At 49.0% G+C, this 17,931-nt stretch overlaps 1 protein-coding gene across 4 annotated transcripts in view; it reads right to left on the minus strand.

Annotated features, from left to right (window-relative positions):
• CYFIP2 (cytoplasmic FMR1 interacting protein 2) overlaps positions 1–17,931 on the minus strand; it is a 125,505-nt gene that overhangs the window by 75,719 nt on the left and 31,855 nt on the right. For all 4 annotated transcript variants that reach the window (XM_045999391.1, XM_045999388.1, XM_045999390.1 and 1 more), the window contains exons 7-15: positions 16,366–16,462; positions 14,905–15,033; positions 12,094–12,198; positions 10,017–10,108; positions 8,102–8,219; positions 5,659–5,778; positions 5,004–5,129; positions 1,273–1,439; positions 419–566 (exon numbers count right to left, since the gene is read on the minus strand). In XM_045999391.1, coding sequence (XP_045855347.1) covers positions 419–566; positions 1,273–1,439; positions 5,004–5,129; positions 5,659–5,778; positions 8,102–8,219; positions 10,017–10,108; positions 12,094–12,198; positions 14,905–15,033; positions 16,366–16,462 — 1,102 coding nt within the window. The remainder of the gene's footprint in view (positions 1–418; positions 567–1,272; positions 1,440–5,003; positions 5,130–5,658; positions 5,779–8,101; positions 8,220–10,016; positions 10,109–12,093; positions 12,199–14,904; positions 15,034–16,365; positions 16,463–17,931) is intronic.

Genomic DNA, 17,931 nt, shown 5'->3' on the forward strand with positions numbered 1-17,931 from the left:
AAGATCACACAGCACGTCAGAGGCTGAGCTCCTGAGTTCCCAAGCTAGGATGTCGATGCAGGGTGTGGGGCCCGGGTTCACTGAAGAGAAACAGCACAGATGCATAGAGAGTCTCCTGGAAACTCCTCCTACGCTTTGAAGCCTACACTTCACAGGGCTAGGAGATAGCCAGTCCTGGTATGACCCCCATTTGCCAGATTAGACAACTGAGGCACAAAGAGACTGTACAGCGTGCCTGAGGTCACACGGGTTTCTAGGACTAGAATCCAGGTCTCCTGAATCTTAAGCTGGTAGTCCTCCCTCCTGTATTAAAACAAGATGGCAGAGTAAGACCAGTGCTGCTGGGGACCCTGCCCTCCTGCCTGAAGCCCCCCTGCCCCTGAGCTACCATGGCCTGGCTGGCCTCAGAGCCACTTACCTGTGTGCTGGAGGGCCCCACAGCACGCCGGGGCACCTTGATGTCAAATCCCCCCTTGGGATCCTTCTCCCCTCTCAAGCACGGGTCATTGGGGGGCTCTCGGCCCCCCTCCCAGTCACAGATGGTTTTTCGAATTGCCTGCAGGACACTGGGAAGGAAGAACCGATGCTCAGACTCCGTTTCAGCATTGGAAGGAGGCCCTGCAAGCCTGTTTCTGGAGTCTGTGATGGCCCAGGACATCCTGTCTTAGAAATCCTGGGCACTGTGGAAGTACGGTCATTCCTGCCCACCCCCCATCTCCCAAGAGGTTCTGGTTTCCCAGGCTTGAGCCACGGTCCACAAGTCTGCTCTTCAATAAGCACCACAGGGGACTCTGATGCCCACTGGCTATTTTTCCTTCTCATTATAGGGGAGTTTCATTAATTACATCTCCCTATGTTTGAAATTTTAATAATAGCTTACATTTGTTGCACACTTACTCCGTGCTGCTGTGTGCTTAGGTCAACACACTGATTACCTCAATTTATCATCCCAAAAGCCAATGAAGTAAGTACCATTATATTCCACATTTCACAAATGAGGAAAACTGAAATTGAGAGAAAGTATGTTGCTTGACTAAGTGCACACAGTCAGTGATGGGTACAGGCTTCAACCCCAGAGATTGAGGCTTGATTCATTTCAAGTATCTGATCTCCTAAGGAGGCCTCCTAGAACTTGCTGGAACTTGCTAGAAGGGTTTGTGTGTATGCAGAGGTGGTGCTCAAGCTGACTGAGCCAAGAACGTCCCCTGTGGTCTGGACCTAGCACCTCTGATTTTTGATGTGACCCCTGGAAAGGGCCATCTGAAGACCCACCTGATAAGGACGTTCTTCTTCTTCCGCACTGCCTGTCTCAGGGGCTCGCGCAGAGTCACCTGGGCAAAGTCCTGTAGGGCCGCGTAGATGGTGTTCCTGATGGCCTGGTTGAAGACGCTCTCCATCCTGCCCATGAGGACCTGGAGGCCTTTGATCATGGCGATCACCTGGCCGGGCACAGATCAAGGTCAGGTTCACCCAGCCTCAGCTTACCTATCCATCCAGCACCCTCCACCACAGTGCAGGAAGGGTGCTGCGTGAGATGTCCAGGAGCAAGAGGCCAGCGCCATTCAAAGTGCCAGTTCACAGTGAGGTGAGAGATGTGTGCCAGAATGGAGAGGAGCGCTCTGCTTCCTGCATCAGGCAAGTCCTGCTGCAAGCAGAGATGTCAGCCAACCGGAACCGTGACCTTCACGATGCCGCTGACGTCCACTCTGGCACCAGCTCCCCATCTTAGTGCCGACAGCTGACCAACAGCAGCCAGTTCACGGTTCTCTGATTTCCAGAGACCTCTCTACCTACCATGCACCCACAGACCTTGTCAAACAGACCTTCGTTTGACCATAACAATTTCTATAGAATTTTTACAATCTTTGCCTTTGAAATAACTTGGCCATTTGCTGCTTGAGTCCAGAGCTTCCTTCTGTGACATAAAATCTCTACAGAAGTCTCGGGTGAGGGGAAGCCTCTGTCCTTCTGTTTGCTGCTTCCCTAGTCCCTTCACCTGCTCCCCTGGCTGTGGACATGGGGAGACACGTATTTGGGATGAGTGTATCCTGGCCCGCCTTGGAGTGTATGTACCTTCTCTCCTGGGTTCCTCTCTTCTTCAAGCAATCACCCTTCCCTCCCCATCCCGAGGAAGAGAGGCATGTGTTTCTACGTTGCTTTGTCGGTTTCCCAGTAGGTAAGTTTAATGGGGTGGAGGAGGAATAAGAATCTTGGGTGGCCTTGGGTGCAAGCCACATCCCTAGTTTAGCTTCCCCAGCAACAAGCCTGAGCCTTCGGCCCCTATCAGCCACAAATGTTAATATCTAGGGTGATTCAGAATTCAGAGGGGATAGCGCAAGCCACGTCAGCCTCCTGACGTAATGGGTCAGGTCTGATGACATGACAGCAGGTCCTCATGACGGTGTCCCAGACTCCCAGGCTCTGCTCTGGGCTCTCAGTGCACAGCGGCAAGGCCCAGAGACACTCTGCATGCCCTACACCCACTGCTTGGGCCTGTAGTGAGCCATCAGAATATTTTTGTTGAAAAGGAATGAGTAAGGCAATGAATGAGTTTACATGCTAAGACGTTTTCTTCCTCTAAACCTTAAAGGAGTAATAGAACATATATCTGAGTCAGAGGGAAGGGTGAGAACAAAGTTCAGGTGGTGAGGATTTTCTTTAGAACAACAAGTACAGTGGTTTTGCTGGAGAGAAGCTTTAGTGCAGAGAGATAATGGGACAGAAGCCTTAAGGGAACATTACATCACAAAAGCATCTGGGTTCTGGCTAGAGACGTAACTAGGAAATAATGAGGCAAAGGAAGGAAGAAATAATGGAGATGTCTCAGAATAATTCCAAACACAGCAGAGTGTGCAGATCTGTTACACCTAAGGGAAAATCTCTGCAACTCTGGGCTAGGCAGACAGTTCCTAGCTAGAACACAAAAATCACAAACCATAAAAAAACTGGTAAGTCAGACTTTATCAAAATTAAAAACAGTTGTTCTTCAAAAGGTACCCCTAAGAAAATGAAAAGACAAAGTCACCAATTAGAAAAAATAGTTACAACATATATACGACTAGAGACTTGTATCTGCAACAAAGAATTCTCATATTCAATACAAAGGAGACAGAAACCCGATTTAAAAAATGGGCAAAAGATTTCAGAAGACAGGATTTCACAGGGAAGATAGATGAGTGGCCAATAAGCACATGCAAAGATGCCCAATGTCATCGGTCTTCAGGGAAAGGCAAGTTCAAACCTCAACTAAACAGTCATTCGAATGACTAAAGTTAATAAAATTAACAATGTCAAGGACTGGGAGGGTGTGGAGCAAAAGCCCTCTCAGATACAGTTGGCAGAAACTTAAAATGGCACATGCGTTTTGGAAAACCATTGGGCAATTCCTTAAAAAGTTAAGCATTCACCGACGTACGACCATTCCGAGAGAAAGAAAAACCTACATCTACACAAAGACTTTGGCTCAAATCCTTAAAGCGACTTCAGTCATAGTGGCCCAAAGGTGGAAATGGCCCGATGTTTATCAACAGCTGAATGGGTAAGCAAATCACAGTACGTATCCATACAACAGAATACTACTCGACAAGAAAAAGAAACAAACTATTGATACACAGAACAACGAGGATAAAACTCAAAATTATGGTGGTGAGTAAAAGAAGCCAAACACAAAAAAAATACCAACCAAACAAAAGGATAAGAAATATGGTAATAGGGGCCCCTGGGTGGCTCAGTGGGTTAAGCCTCTGCCTTCGGCTCAGGTCATGATCTCAGGGTCCTGGGATCGAGTCCCACAATGGGCTCTCGGCTTGGCAGGGAGCTTGCTTCCTCCTTTCTCTCTGTCTGCCTCTCTGCCTACTTGTGATCTCTATCAAACAAATAAATAAAAATCTTAAAAAAATAAAAAAAAGAAATATGGTAATAAAAGAAAGTGAGCAACACAAAGTCTTTAAGGGGAGATGGAAATATTCTGCATCTTTTTTTTTTTAAGGGAGTGCTCTGTGAATTTGTGTGTCATCCTTGCAGAGGGGCCACTTTAACCTTCTCTGCGCTCTTCCCATTTTAATATCTGTGCTGTCAAAACAAGCACAGAAGGTTCTGCATCTAATCTTTGTGGTTTCACAGGTGCATATACAACAGTCAAAACTCTTGGCATTATACCTTTTAAGTGGATACATTTATTGACTACAAATTATACCTCAATAAAGATAATAAAATACCATACTATCCTCATGAAGGTTTCGTACACAAGGCACAAGAAGGAGGTCTTCTAAAAGGAACATTCAGGGAATAAGACAGGGCTTCTGGACAATAAAAATATAATAGGCACAATAAAAAATACTAATAGAGTAGAGAGTGGAACTTTAGGAAACATCTCACAAAGCAGAACAAAAATAAGCGATGGACAATAAGACAGAAAAGAAAAGAAAATGAGACGCTAAATGCTGGGGTCCAACATGTGACAGTTCATCTCGTCTCGGTTTCCACCTGTAGTTCTTCGATCATTCATCAGTCTGGGCATTTTTCTTATCTCTTTTAGCCGTTGATTTGTCCTTCTTTTCTGCTGTTGGTTTCCTTTTGCCCATTTTTCTAGTGGAGTGAGTGCTTTCCTTTGGATTCTTAGGAACAGAATGAGTTTCTAATCATTTTTGAATGGGAAGTTTTTTTTAAAAAAAGATGCAGCAGAGAGGGAGGGAGAGAGAATCTCAAGCAGACTCTGCCCTGAGCGTGGAGCCCAACTCGGGGCTTGATCCACCACCCAGAGGTCACGACCTGTGCCGACACCAAGAGCGGGTTGCTTAAGTGACTGAAACACTCAGGCGCCCCGAAGGGTCACTTTTGAAGAGATGAATTCAGGTGGGAGGGGGAGGACAGGGAAGCGTATGCACATGGGAGGACCATGGCGGCCACCCTGCTCAGAAGCATTCCTGGAGCCACCAGGATCGACACCAAGCAGCAGCCTCGGGGTGGGGGTGGGGGTGGGGAGGCAAGGGGTCAGCACCCACCTCGACGAAGGCGAACTTCTCCTCGCTGGTATAGTTGTAGCGTGTGGCTCTCTCATACTCCTCCGCCGTGCCAGGGCAATCCTTGTTGCAGAACTTGTCTGTGGGGTGAACCAGCTTCCAGGAGTACTGGGGAGAGAGGGAAAACCCAAACTCCATCAGCAGGTGAAGGGAAAAGCCAAACATGATGTGTCCACACAGGGGAGTACAACTCAGTCATAAAAGGAAATGAAGTTCTGATTCATGCTCTAACACGGATCCTGGTTGAAGTCATGAAGTAAAAGAAGCCAGATGCAAATAGCCACATAGTATATGATCCTACTTATGGGAAACATCCAGAAGAGGGAAATCTTTAGAGACAGAGACAGATTGCTCAGGGCTGTGGGGATCAGGAATGGGGAATGATCGCACAGGGTTTCTTTTGGAACTGATAAAAAGATTCTAAATTTGACTATGGTTGCACAATTCTGCAAATATACTAAAAACCAATGAATCTACATTTTCAATGAGTGAATGGTATGGTGTGCTAATCGTATCCCAATAAGGCTGTTAAAAGAAGAGTGCTGGGATGAGGCAGGGGCAGACAAGGGTCCTTGTGAACAGAGGTCAGGCGGGAGGGGTCCGGGGAGGGCAGACCCTCTGCCTGCAGGACACCTACCACCTCCATGACGTGGGCGCTCCACTTGGATAAAAGCTGCAGACCCCGCAGGGCCAGGTCGAAGAGCTCGCGGTATTCCTCATCTGACTTCTGGCTGTCCAGTCCGGAGCCTGTCACCACCTGGGAACATGGGCCGTCACCCTCACCATGTACACGCCTGGCCCTTTCAGACGTTATTTCTCTGATTCCCCCAAGAATGATATAAGGGAGGTGCTATTGTTATACCCCCTGGAGAGACAAACTGAGGTTCAGACAAGTTCTCTGTTGAAGGCCACAAGGCTTGTCCATGGTTGAGGGCGTAAACTCAGATGGTGTGACACCACAGCCCCACGCAGAACTACCCTGCAGGGCTGCGACTTTCAAATTCTTTCAACTGCAAATACGGTAGGAAGTGCACACCACACAGTGACTCAGGAACACCTACCTGCCTAGAGATCTTACATATACATATAAATAAGTAAAATACACACACACACACCAACACTTCTCATGAAGCAACTTTATTCTTAACACATTAAGAATTCCTCTGATGGTCTAGTCCATGTCGTATAAAATGCTCATCATAAGTCACTGAATTAACCGCACAACTCCTTAATTAGACTCGACCCACCAGCTAAAAAGCGCTGAAGACTAACATCTATCTGGTTGTGCACTATTCCGTAAGGCAATAGTGTAAGTACGTGCACATCCGTATACACGTATCGAGTCAGTCCTCGTTATTGCTGAGTTCTGTGGTTGTGAATTTGCCTACTCCCTAAAATGTATTTGTAATCTCCAAGCCAGTACTTGCAGTCCCTTTACTGGTCATTCGCAGGTACGTGCAGAGTGGTGACAACTCTGAGTCATGTCCAGCGGAGGCTGACCACGGCGACTTTGTGCTTTCTCGTTTCAGCTACATTACTGTATATACGGCTCATTTAATGCCATGTTTCCCACATTGTAATTTTTACTGGTGATTTCACTATTAAAATGGCCCCAAGTGTAACACTAAAGTTCAGTGTAGTAATTCTAACTGCAAAGAAGGATATGACGTGCCTTAGGGGAAAAGCACCTCTTTCAGATAAGCTTTGTTTGGATGTTATAGTGTTGTTGCATGTGAGTTAATGTCGGAAATCAACAATATATATTACGTAGGGCATCTTTAAATAGAAATGCACAGAAAACAAGGCTATATATTCATCAGCCTATGAAAATGTCGTGAGCAGAGGAACTTAACTCTGTACTTCCTTTGGGAGGAATTTTTCAGTATTTGCTGATCCAGGCTTCATGCCCACTTTTCAGAATGCTATTACTGCAAATAACGAGACTTGTTTGTAGATACGCATGTATAAAATGCACAACTTAAAAATAACCTTGAAGTCAGCTTCGCTCTTACATCACACCAATACTTGACAAGGATGAAGGAGGTCTGGCTTTGAAATTATTCCCATTGCTTTAGTTCAGATGATTGTGGCATATGGTCAAGAAAGCCAAAGGGTGGAGCTTGACCTCGGTCCATGTCTTCCAGGAACCTTCATAAGAATATGGGCTACCTGTCTAATGACCACACCCCGCGCACTTGCCTGACTGTCCTCATTTCAAATATGCTGCCCTTTGAGCAAAGACCTTTTCAGAGTTTGGGTTTGGAAAGCATGTGCACTACAGCTGCCAGCCACATGGTGGAAGCAGTGAGCAAACGTGGCATAGTACACGGTCAAACAGGTTCAAATCGGAACCGTGTTTATCAAACCAACATACACATTTAATAGAAAGGTATAACAGGAGGATAGATAAAGCCAAATATTAATCACAGTTGGTTCTGGCTGGTCAAATTTTACATGGTTGATTTCCGTTCTTTGCATATCTGTAATTTTTCTGAGGTTTGTGCATTGACTATATTTCCATATTTAAAAAAAAGAAAGAAAAAGGTAACGCCAGTAAAAATGTAATTGGTGGGATTACAAGAGATTTTACGGGCTTCTCCTGTCCCTAATTGCATTTTCTGATGTGTTACAAGCATAATTATTGTGTAGTTTTACAATACTCCGTGCTTTGAGCAAGTGTTCAGAACTGTTTCTCTTGCCGTCCAGGGTGGACATGGCTGGGATCATGTGCAGATGATACGCATTACTGGGCCACTGTGATCTGCTGTGCAGGATGCGTTTTCCATGCATCCTACTGTTTTAGCCTCCCAGTGAACCTTTCCAGACACTATTACCCCATTTTACAGATAAGGAAACTGAGGTTCAGAGATTGTGAATAACTTGTGAAGGTCGGTGGCAGAACCAGTTCTGTCTAGCTCTAAAAGCCATGCCCTTGGCCCCTTTGTCCTCTTGCCTCTGATATGTACGGCCTCACTCCTGCTCTCCTTCATCCTTGGGATCATTTCCTTTCTGGCCAGTCATTGCCCCTTCACACCCTGAGCCCCCACTGGGCTCCCTCTCAGCAGGCAGGGTGAGCTTACCTCACTGTTGCTGTAGCGAGCAAGTTCGGAGATGAAGCGGATGTGGTCGTCCCGGATCTGAACCATCTGCTCGCAGATGTTGTACTGGGGGCTGATGCTGCTCTGGGTACACGTCCACCTGGGCAGAAAATCACACAGTTGGAGAAGGTCCTGGCCCAACGTGCCACGGTGGGATAGGCTCCTTGCACTCACTAGTTGTTCTTGGTGCTCAGCCAAATGTGGCTGGCTGCCCTGGGTGGACCCAGCAAGTGTCCCAGTCACCAGCAAGACAGCCTGCCATAGGCTGAGCAGAATAATCTTCTTCCTCCTCTAAGACCCAATCACAGGCTTTCCCAGGTAACTTGTGTCCACAGTACTTACCAGTTACATGAATGAGGAGCCTCTCTAGGGCTACAGAGAGCTGGAAACCAAGCAAAGAAAAGGCCAGGTGGGCAACCTCCCCAGGCCTGCCTACCGACTGTCAGCACTGACATCCTGAGACTGAAGCTAGCTTTGTTGGGGCTGTTAGGATGGGACTGGGGAGGCTCACAGGGATCCTACCTCTTGTTTCAACAGTGATCGGGCAACATGAAAGGACTCCACGGTGATGGATAACGTGTGTTCTGAGAGTTATTGCTGGCACGCTCTCCCTCCCTCCCTCTCTCTCCCCACCATCTTCTTGTTCCCCCTTGCTCCTCCCCTTTCTCCCTTGTAAAGATATCATTGGGAAAACCATTCTAAAATGGAGAGGAAATCAATGAATGAAAGACTTTACTCTCCTTCCCCAAGAAAAAAAAAGACAGGCCCCTTTACCCCCTTCTGTCATCTGGTGCTAGAAAGACTAAGCATGGGCACCAAACAAGACAGATAAACATTCTGGAAAAAATTTAGTATCTCAAAAGGATCTCCTTGAAGCGGAAGTGGTTCTCACAAGAGTGCATGAGCTGGTGACAGACTTCCTCATGCTTATACTTTGGCCTGACTTTTATTTTGGCTTACTTGTACAGGAATGGGGACACGATCACTTACACCTCTGACACCCACCACTCCCACCCAACTTCAGGTGGCCCACAATACATGCAGGAAACGTGAGGAAAGGAGTTGAGCCTTCTCTGTTCCATGCTCTTCCTAGAAAACCTGCTCACATGCCAGCAGCAAGCAGGTTATGAAGAGACTAACCCAGCTTCCTTGGTGAGACTCCCTCTCAGGGGCTCAAGGCTGGTGGGGTTCAAGGACACCCCGTTTACCTATTTTTAAGGCACGAACCCTCACTTTTGATTAAAGGACAGTCAGCCCCTCTCTGTAGGGAAAGGACATATTCATTCAGCTTTGGGCAAGATGCAGACAGAAGGAACCTTACTAACAACCCCATAGATCAACAGAGTGGCCCAGATTGCAGTTGGGTGTCACCCACCTGCCATGAGTCCCTGACACCCTGGGTTCTAGCACAGATGACCTAGAACAGGGGCTTATAAAACAATCCAAGGCGAAGCTATCGACTCACTTCATGGGTGGAACCATCTAAACCATATTCTCAATGACATACTTACTCCACGGACACAAATCGGAGGAGAGAATGAACGTGCTGAAGAACGCCATCTTGCTCCGCCCGGCCACTGAGGGCCAGCCAGTCCTCCCCCTTCTCCAGGGAAGAAGGGCTCCTGCTGTCCCACTGAGGGCGCTTGGGTCAACGCCGGGACACAGAAGGGGCGTGGCTGTGCTCTGAGAGCTTTTGAACCTTGGCGGCAAAGGGCAGATACAAAAGGGCTCAGAGCACCCTCCGCTGTTCCCTTCCGTCCGGCTGGGTGCTAGTGTGGCGATGGAATCCACCTGCCCAGGGCTCTGGGGAGGGGGGAGGGGCTGAAGTGGCCCCTCGGCCCCCTGCCCGGGCCGGGCTTCCTCACGGGAGCCGAGAGACATTATGGCAGGCACTCACTTGGACTTGTTCTCTTCATAGTGAGCACTGGTCTTAATGTATCTGGCCAGCTCTATCTGCATGTCGCCGAAAAGGGGCACCACTTGCAGCTGCTGCAAAGGAAGCAAACACAAGGCATGAGATGCTGAGGGAGGGGCGGGGCGGCTGCCTTCCACTGGGGAAAACAGGCTTCCTTCACGGACCGCTGGGCGGACCCCTAGGCTCTGCTTCTGATCATGTTTCTGGGTCACCAGACAGTACACAGGGCCTCCCCTGCCTCCAGCCAACCCATGTTCCAGCAACTGAGCTCAGAGAGGCAGAGCGATTTGTCCAAGGTGACACAGCAGGCAGAATGGATGAAGGAAGAGGACCAGACGGCCTGCCTCCCAGGGCAGGGCTCTCTCTGCTCTAACTTCCCTGGGATTCGTGGGTCCTTGCCGCTGTGAATGCTGGACTAGGAGTGGGTACCTGGATGCTGCTAGCTGGGTGAGGCAGACAGGTCCTAAGTGAAGACCAGCCCAAATGGAGAGGAGGCCACTGTGGACTGCTGGCTTCTAGGAGGTAGGCACCCTGTCAAGTTCTTCAAAACCCCAAGATCCTTAGGACAGTGGTGGATACACATCATTGTGTTTGTCAAAACACGTAGAATGTAAAACACCAAGAGCGATCCTTAATGTAAGCTGTGGTCTCTGGGTGATAATGATGGGTCAGTGGAGGTTTGCAGATTATAGAGAACACAACACTTTGGTGGGGGATTTTGATAGTGGATGAGGCTGCTCATGGCGGGGAACGCTGGGGAAATGGGAAAACTCTGTCCTTTCTGCTTGATTTTGCTGTGAACCTAAACTGCTCGAAAAAATAGTCTATTAAACAAAAAACAGTATCTCAATCCATACAAACACTCTGTGAGGTCAGTACTGTTATCATCCCCCATTCACAGATGAAAAAAACTGAGGTTTAGGAAACTCAAGTGATTTTTACACAAAGGACCCAGGACTATAATCCAGGGCTCTGACTCACCTATGTCCTTCTTCCTGAATCCTCAAGGGAACCCTAGAAAGTAGATACCCTTAGTGTTCACATTTTCCAGGCTGGGGAACTCCATTTCAGAAAGGTTTAGTGATTTCCCCAGAGTTATCCAGCTATCAAATGGCAGAGCCAGACTAAAACCCAGGCCTGACTGTGGCAAAGTTGTATTCTTCAACTGCACCCCGACTTCATTCATGCTGACTGAGGGCAAGGGCAGATTTTGCAAGGTCTCCTGAGACGAGCCCTGTTTTCATTTGAGGCAGCTCCAGAGAAAAGTGAAATTTCCCGCCTTGAAAAGATGCAAAGCCACAGGATACCTTTTGGTGATTTATTTCCCCCTCAACCTGGAAGAGTCAGTGAGACCCAGGCCCAGCCCAGTGTCCCCCATGCCACACTTTTGAGGGGTTCCACTCTGAATGTTAAGCCTGGTTTTTGCATGTCTGATGAGGCTCCGCTCCACCTGGTGTGCCCAATGCCAGTACAACTGACACCATGGAATTCAATTCCAAAGCAGGAAATCCCTTCACGAAAGCCTCAAAGGCTTCATTTAATCCCAAGGTTTTATTTTTAGAAATTTGGAGCCATAAGATCACACATCTGAGGCACGGCAAAGGTCTAAGTATATAAGGGACCGTGATGAGGCCTAGTGCCCAGAGGCAGGGACGAGCCAAGGAAGCCCCCCCGGACTAGGAGAGGCTGACTTTGCAAATGCGAATCAATTTAAAATCCAGTCTTTAATCCTCCTGCTTCTGTGAGCTCTGATTTATGTGGAAAATTAAGGCAGGCGCTGTCTTCTGGGAGGCACCTCTTTCTTTAGCTGGCAAGGGATTTCAGGAAAGAGCAAAGGCAATATGCAGAAAAACTGTAAGGCCTCTCAGCCAAGCCCTGAGCAGACTTAGAGAGTGTAGCAGCTTCTACAGAGGGCAGCGGGAAGCCCTCTCATTCCATCCTCCTCCTGCTCCTCCTGGGGTCCTTTACCAGCTCACCAACAAGCCCCACTGCTTGGAGCCGATTTCTTCCCTTTCCCCAGAGAGCACCCTGCGGCCCCGCCCCACCCTCAGGTGCTGACCTTAAAGAACTTATCAATTTTGCTGAGGTTGATTCTCTTCTTGGCATCCAGTTTGTAAATGTTACTGACGTTTCCATCCATCAGGTAGAGACCAAAACCCATTACCTAGAGTGAGAAGGGGCAAAGCACAGAAGCCCATGAGGACCACTGGAAAAGCTTTAAAAAAAAAAAAAGAGGACTGTGCATGCTCACATGCACATCCTGTAGGGATACTTTCTCTTTCAAAACCCACGTGTCTTCAGTTGAAGAAAGGAGACATAAATCTCACTTCAACTAAACTTGGACTTCTGTATAGAGGTCCAGACCACCCTGTAGTAGGTTATCATGGTGGTTGCTTGCTGAGTCCTTACTAGGGGCCGGAGTCTGTGCATTGGGCTTCCCTGGATATCTTCCTCAATTCTCACACTTAGGAGTCAATTTTACACAGTGGTCTTATCTACAGACGAGGAATTAGAGACACAGAGAGGTTGGCCAGCCTGCTAAGGTCACACAGCCTGCTAACACACACAGTAAGGTTGCAGAGACAGGGTCTGAAGGCAGATCTGACCACAACTTCTATTCAAGTAGAGGCTTCCTGCAAGACAGAGCTGAGCGCTGCTTGTTGCTGCCTCCTTGGGGGCTAGCCCATCGGAGGGACTTGGGAATACCTGCCCGGTGTTGTATGAATGTGAAAACTATTCACTTCTTTCCCCGAGGAAGCTAAAACAATGCACGGATTCCCAAGGAGCTGCTGGTGACTTCATTCAGAACACATTTTGTTGTTGCCTGACAACGCTCTGTAAGCAGGTCACCAGGCTGACTCTTGATATGCTGGTCCATTTAATAGCTTCTTGAAAGCTGCCATGTTTTGCTCCTTTTATCAAATGCACAGCAAGGCTGACCAGGGCCTGAACGGCTAGGCTGGAAGCAGCTTCCCCTGGCTCGCAGCTGCTGTGACTGTGGGGAAGTTACCCTTGACATGTAAGGGCCTGGACCAGAGGACCATGAAGGTCGCACCCCCTTCTTCGTCCCATTCAGTCCCGTGCTCTGCAGGGTGTGTGCCAGACTCTCCCACCTTAGATGAGAGGCACCCTGGTGGCATCTGAGTTCATGAACACTAACTGCAAAACGGGGGAAGAGCCAGCATCGAGACCCGGAGCCTGGGCTGGGAGAGGTTGGAGAGCTCAGGGCTGGCAAGCAGAGGTGTGGAGACCTTAAAAGCCGGTGAGAAAAAATCTGCTGGCAGCATCTCAGAGTGCTTGGTGGGCTGGAATTTAGTGAGCTGGTGTGTGGCAGCAGCCATTCCGGAAGGCACAGCAAGGGGCTGAGAGAGACCACTAGGCTCTGGGGCATTCTGGGTTTCTGATGGTGTGGAGGAAGCCGGAGTGAACAAGCCACTGAGCCACCCTGTCCTGCAAACACTGTCGAGGTGCGATGGGAATAGAAAGAAGGGAACCCAACAGGGCTGGGATTCCTAGGGTAGACGGGGTGGCACGGAGGAGAGGAGGAAAAACAAAATACTAGGAGAACATCGAAAGGGGAGGCTTTGGAGAAGAAAGACTCAAAAGGGGCTAGGCGGCGTGTCAGAAGGCCGCTCATCTCTGTGCTACCGCTGCCAAGAGAAATCAGGAACAATCCAAGCAGCCAGAGGCGGAGGAATGGGTAAGGAATGCAAGGGTATCCACACCGCATCACTTAGCGGCAGCATAACACTCCCTCTACGTTTAATCAAATGCGATAAAAATTATACACACACACATAATTTATGCATATGGCATATGCTAAAAACGTTTGTAAGCATAGAAAAAGTACAGGAAAATACATCAGAATGCTAAAAATGTTACCTCTGGATGGAAAGACTGTGAGGGAGAAAATTTTTCTGTGCTTTTCCATATATTCCCGATTTTCTACAATATTACTTGATAATTTAAAAATGAAACTTGTGGGGCGCCTGGGTGGCTCAGTGGGTTAAGCCTCTGCCTTCAGCTCAGGTCATGATCTCAGGGTCCTGGGATCGAGCCCCACATCGGGCTCTCTGCTCAGCGGGGAGCCTGCTTCCCTTCCTCTCTCTCTGCCTGCCTCTGTGCCTACTTGTGATCTCTGTCTGTCAAATAAATAAATAAAATCTTTAAAAAAAAATAAATAAAAATGAAACTTGCAAACCACTGAAACCAATGTGACCACTTTGACAAAATACAGCAAAAGCTGGAAGATGCTGCTTTCCCTCTGAGTCAGCAATTTCTCCTCTGGGACGTCTCACTTGGCAAGAGTGTGGACACAGGGGTTGTGCTGTAAGAATGTTCACTGAAGTTTAGCAAACAAATAGCCAATGACAGGATTTGTTTAATGACAATGTCCACAGACATTGGGATACTCAGCAGCCATTAAAAACGACATCGCAGGGGCACCTGGGTGGCTCAGTGGGTTAAGCCTCTGCCTTCGGCTCAGGTCATGGTCCCAGGGTGATAGGATCAAGTCCCGCATCAGGCTCTCTGCTCAGCAGGGAGCCTGCTTCCCCCACCCCCCCGCTGCCTGCCTCTCTGCCCACTTGTGATCTCTTGCTCTGTCAAATAAATACATAAAAATCTTTAACAAACAAACAAACAAAAAAACGACATGGCAAAAAATACCCTTAACAGCATCTGGAAAGGTATATATGACATATTAAAGGCAAAAAAAAAAAAGCCTGGTTATAAAAAATGATGTCCAGTAAGATCTGTATCAATATTTAAATAGGAAAAAAAAAATATATATATATATTTTTTTAAGATTTCCAGTAAGCAGGAGGGGGAGGGGCAAGCCCAGGCCCCAGGCTGTGTAGCTGCTGTCTACCTTGAGGAGCATGTGCTTCTCACTGGGGGTCAGGTACATCTTGTTCTCGTAGTAGTCCACGCAGATGTTGACAATGTCTGCCAGCAGCTCCTCATAGCCTGGGATCACTTCCAGTTGCTGATGGAGACACTGAACAGCAGCACCCCCCGCTGGTTAGCCCCTCTTCTGCTCCCCTGCTCTCCCCCCACCAAGGCCCCCACCGCCCTCACCCCAGCTCCGCAAGGCCCACAGTTGGTTGGCAGTGACAGGGCATAACCCCCCTGACCATCCCAGGTGGACGGAGCCTGCGTCTCCTCCTCAAAGTCCCCACAGTGGTTGGTCAGAGCTCCTGTGACTCTCCCACGGCAGGGAAGCCACTCTGCTTGGAGTCTCCATTTTATTTCCTGGCAATTCTGACAGTTAGAAATTCCTTTCTTGGGCTGAACTGAAAAGCAGTACAGCTTTCCAGCAACAGGCCTGTGGTAACCCAGGCTTGGTTTTGAGGGTGTAGACTTAGCCACGACACCTCAGATGATAATAGAAAGACCCAGTCCAGGGGAGGAGAGCAAGACCAGTGGGCGTGCCCCTCCTGCAGGACACGGTGGTACAGAAGCACTTCCTATCAGAGAAGAGTCTGTGGGCTCCACCTCAGGCCCTTTCTCTCCAAAGGGACAACCTGCGGCCCTGTGGGGGAGGCCGTGGGAGGTACTGCTACTGCTCTCCACAGAACCTGGGGCTGAGTCTCAGGAAAGAAACACGGCAACACTGACAGCCTTGTGCAGTTAGCCAACAGGAAGAAGGGCCCAGTGAAGCCAGCAGCATCCCCAAGAGAGGTCTGGGCCTGAAAACGTTTCCAAGATGGAGGACCCTTCTCAGCCAGTACCCTGCCCACCTTCTCGCTGGCATCCATTTAGGCTGACCTAACCGGTGAGCAAGACGGGTTACATAAAGTCAGAGCGGGAGAGCCAGAGCTGCAGGGGTGCCCGGCAAAGTGGCGGCAGTAACCATAGCTACGGCAGCTTATGCTCTTACCATTCATCAGGCTCTGCTCACCACGGCCTTTTGAAATGGTCTCTCATTCCTCACAACAGTCCTAGGAAATGGAATCTCATATTCTCAAAAATAACAGCTCTACTTCACAGATGAAGAAATGGTGGCTTAGACCTGGCTCACGTTCTCACAAGGGGTCAGTGGAGGGTCCAGGATTAGAAAACGAGGCCGTCAAACTCCAGAACCCAGGCTCTCAGTCTTCACTAATGTGAGGCGGCATGTGGGCTGAGAAGGCTTTCAGGGAACAAAACCCCGCAGAGGGTAAAAGGGTCGTCTGTGGTTGGGAGAGGAGACTTAAGTCTGCTAATTCATGAGTAGGAAAGTGGGGACGTTCATCTGGACTGGGCTTCCCTGCTCATGGTCCCTCAATTTTCAGGCCCCTCCCTATGTCCTGAGACCCCAGGCCGAGATGAACAAGGAATGTGCCATCACCTGGGTGATCCTGTTGTGGTTGGCCAGGAACATGGAAAGGTTCTGTGACTCCTGGATAGACTGGGGGTCCGCCATCTTCCTCAGGAACTGGGCTGCCCTGTACATGGTGTCATGGAGAGGAATGCTCAGACATAACCTGCCCAAGCCAGGCCTCAGGGGCTCCCACTTCCACCTAACCCAGAGTTCCACCGCCCCCTAGGGTTAGGGAGCTCTGAATATCACAGGTGACTCTGACATCGAAAGAGAGTGTATTCTGGAGTCATTTTGTTTGGGGCTATGTACACCCTATATTAAGGGCACCTACAATTAAGAGGCAAGAATAGGTCCAACCCAGCAAGTTTACGGGCAACTAGCATCCTATCAACCAGCCAGAGGTGGCAAGACAGAATGAAATGAGCACCCTCGTGCTGGGCTGTGACCTGTCTTAAAACCACAAGCAGTCACAGAGAGGAATCCCAGGCAGGCTGCGTTGGTTTTGCATGGATTATGTTATTTACAGAAAACCTCCAAGTTTCTAAAGCAAAGCACTGCATGGAAACAGAAGTCTATTCCACCTAACAGGGTTGGCGGTGAAGGGATCATGGGCGTGGGGAACACACACAGTGCTCAAAGGGGAACTGCACTGTTCCAGCCTAGCCAGGTGGTGGTGCGTCCTGAGTCGTGACCGACTGTGAGAGCATAGACACACCTTGCTCACGTGGCTTGTGAGTGTGTCACCTGGGACCACAATGCAAAGAGCAGCCCAAACTGGGGAGAAACGGGAGGAAGGGCGGTGGGAAGGGACATGGGAGATACTATATATGCCATGAGCTGTCTACAAAATCTTTGTGAAAGCACCCATTTCTGAACCTGGAGATGGGGCTCTGCCTGCAGACATGCACCCCCGCATCACGCAGGTCCCTCGGGAGGAGAAAATGGTGGGAATGTTGCCGGGTTTCTCCAGTTACCTTGGAGGCCCAGAAGGATGCGAGTCAAGGAGGAGGGGCCCTCTTCATCAGTGACACAGAAAAGCCTTCCTAAGATACATCTCCGGACACTGCAGAGCTCACGTGAGCCTCAGCAACATGCAGGAAAGCTATCTGTTGCTTTCGAATGCCCACTGCCACCTTCTGCGTGGCTGTATCCTAATTTCTGGAGAGTGACAGTCCCTGACCCACTCAGTCCTTCTTTCAGGTGACACTGAACCCCAGCTGATGCTGGCCAGCACCTGCCCTTTGGAGCCCCCACTCCCAGCAGTAACCGAGGAAGGGCTCCACACACCACCCAGACCAGAGCCAGGACACTCCTCCATGGGACTTTGGCAAAAGTACTTGAAAGAAGCGCCCCTTCTTTCCTTTGAAGCTGGGGCTGCCACGCTGGTCAGAGCGAAGCTGCCAGCTGCCAGCGACCACCGCAGGGCACAGGTCTGCCTGTGAATGAAGCTGCTCTCAGGGAAAGCTAAGTCGAGGGGTAGCGGAAACTGGACCAGCATCACCTGAGGATCTGGATCCAGATACAGTGGAACTGTTCCGTACTGGGAGCCAATCCAGTTCCTTCTTTTACACAAACAGTGTGAATTGGCTTTCT

Source organism: Meles meles, chromosome 3 (assembly GCF_922984935.1).
Source record: "Meles meles chromosome 3, mMelMel3.1 paternal haplotype, whole genome shotgun sequence".
Taxonomy (NCBI): Eukaryota; Metazoa; Chordata; class Mammalia; order Carnivora; family Mustelidae; genus Meles; species Meles meles.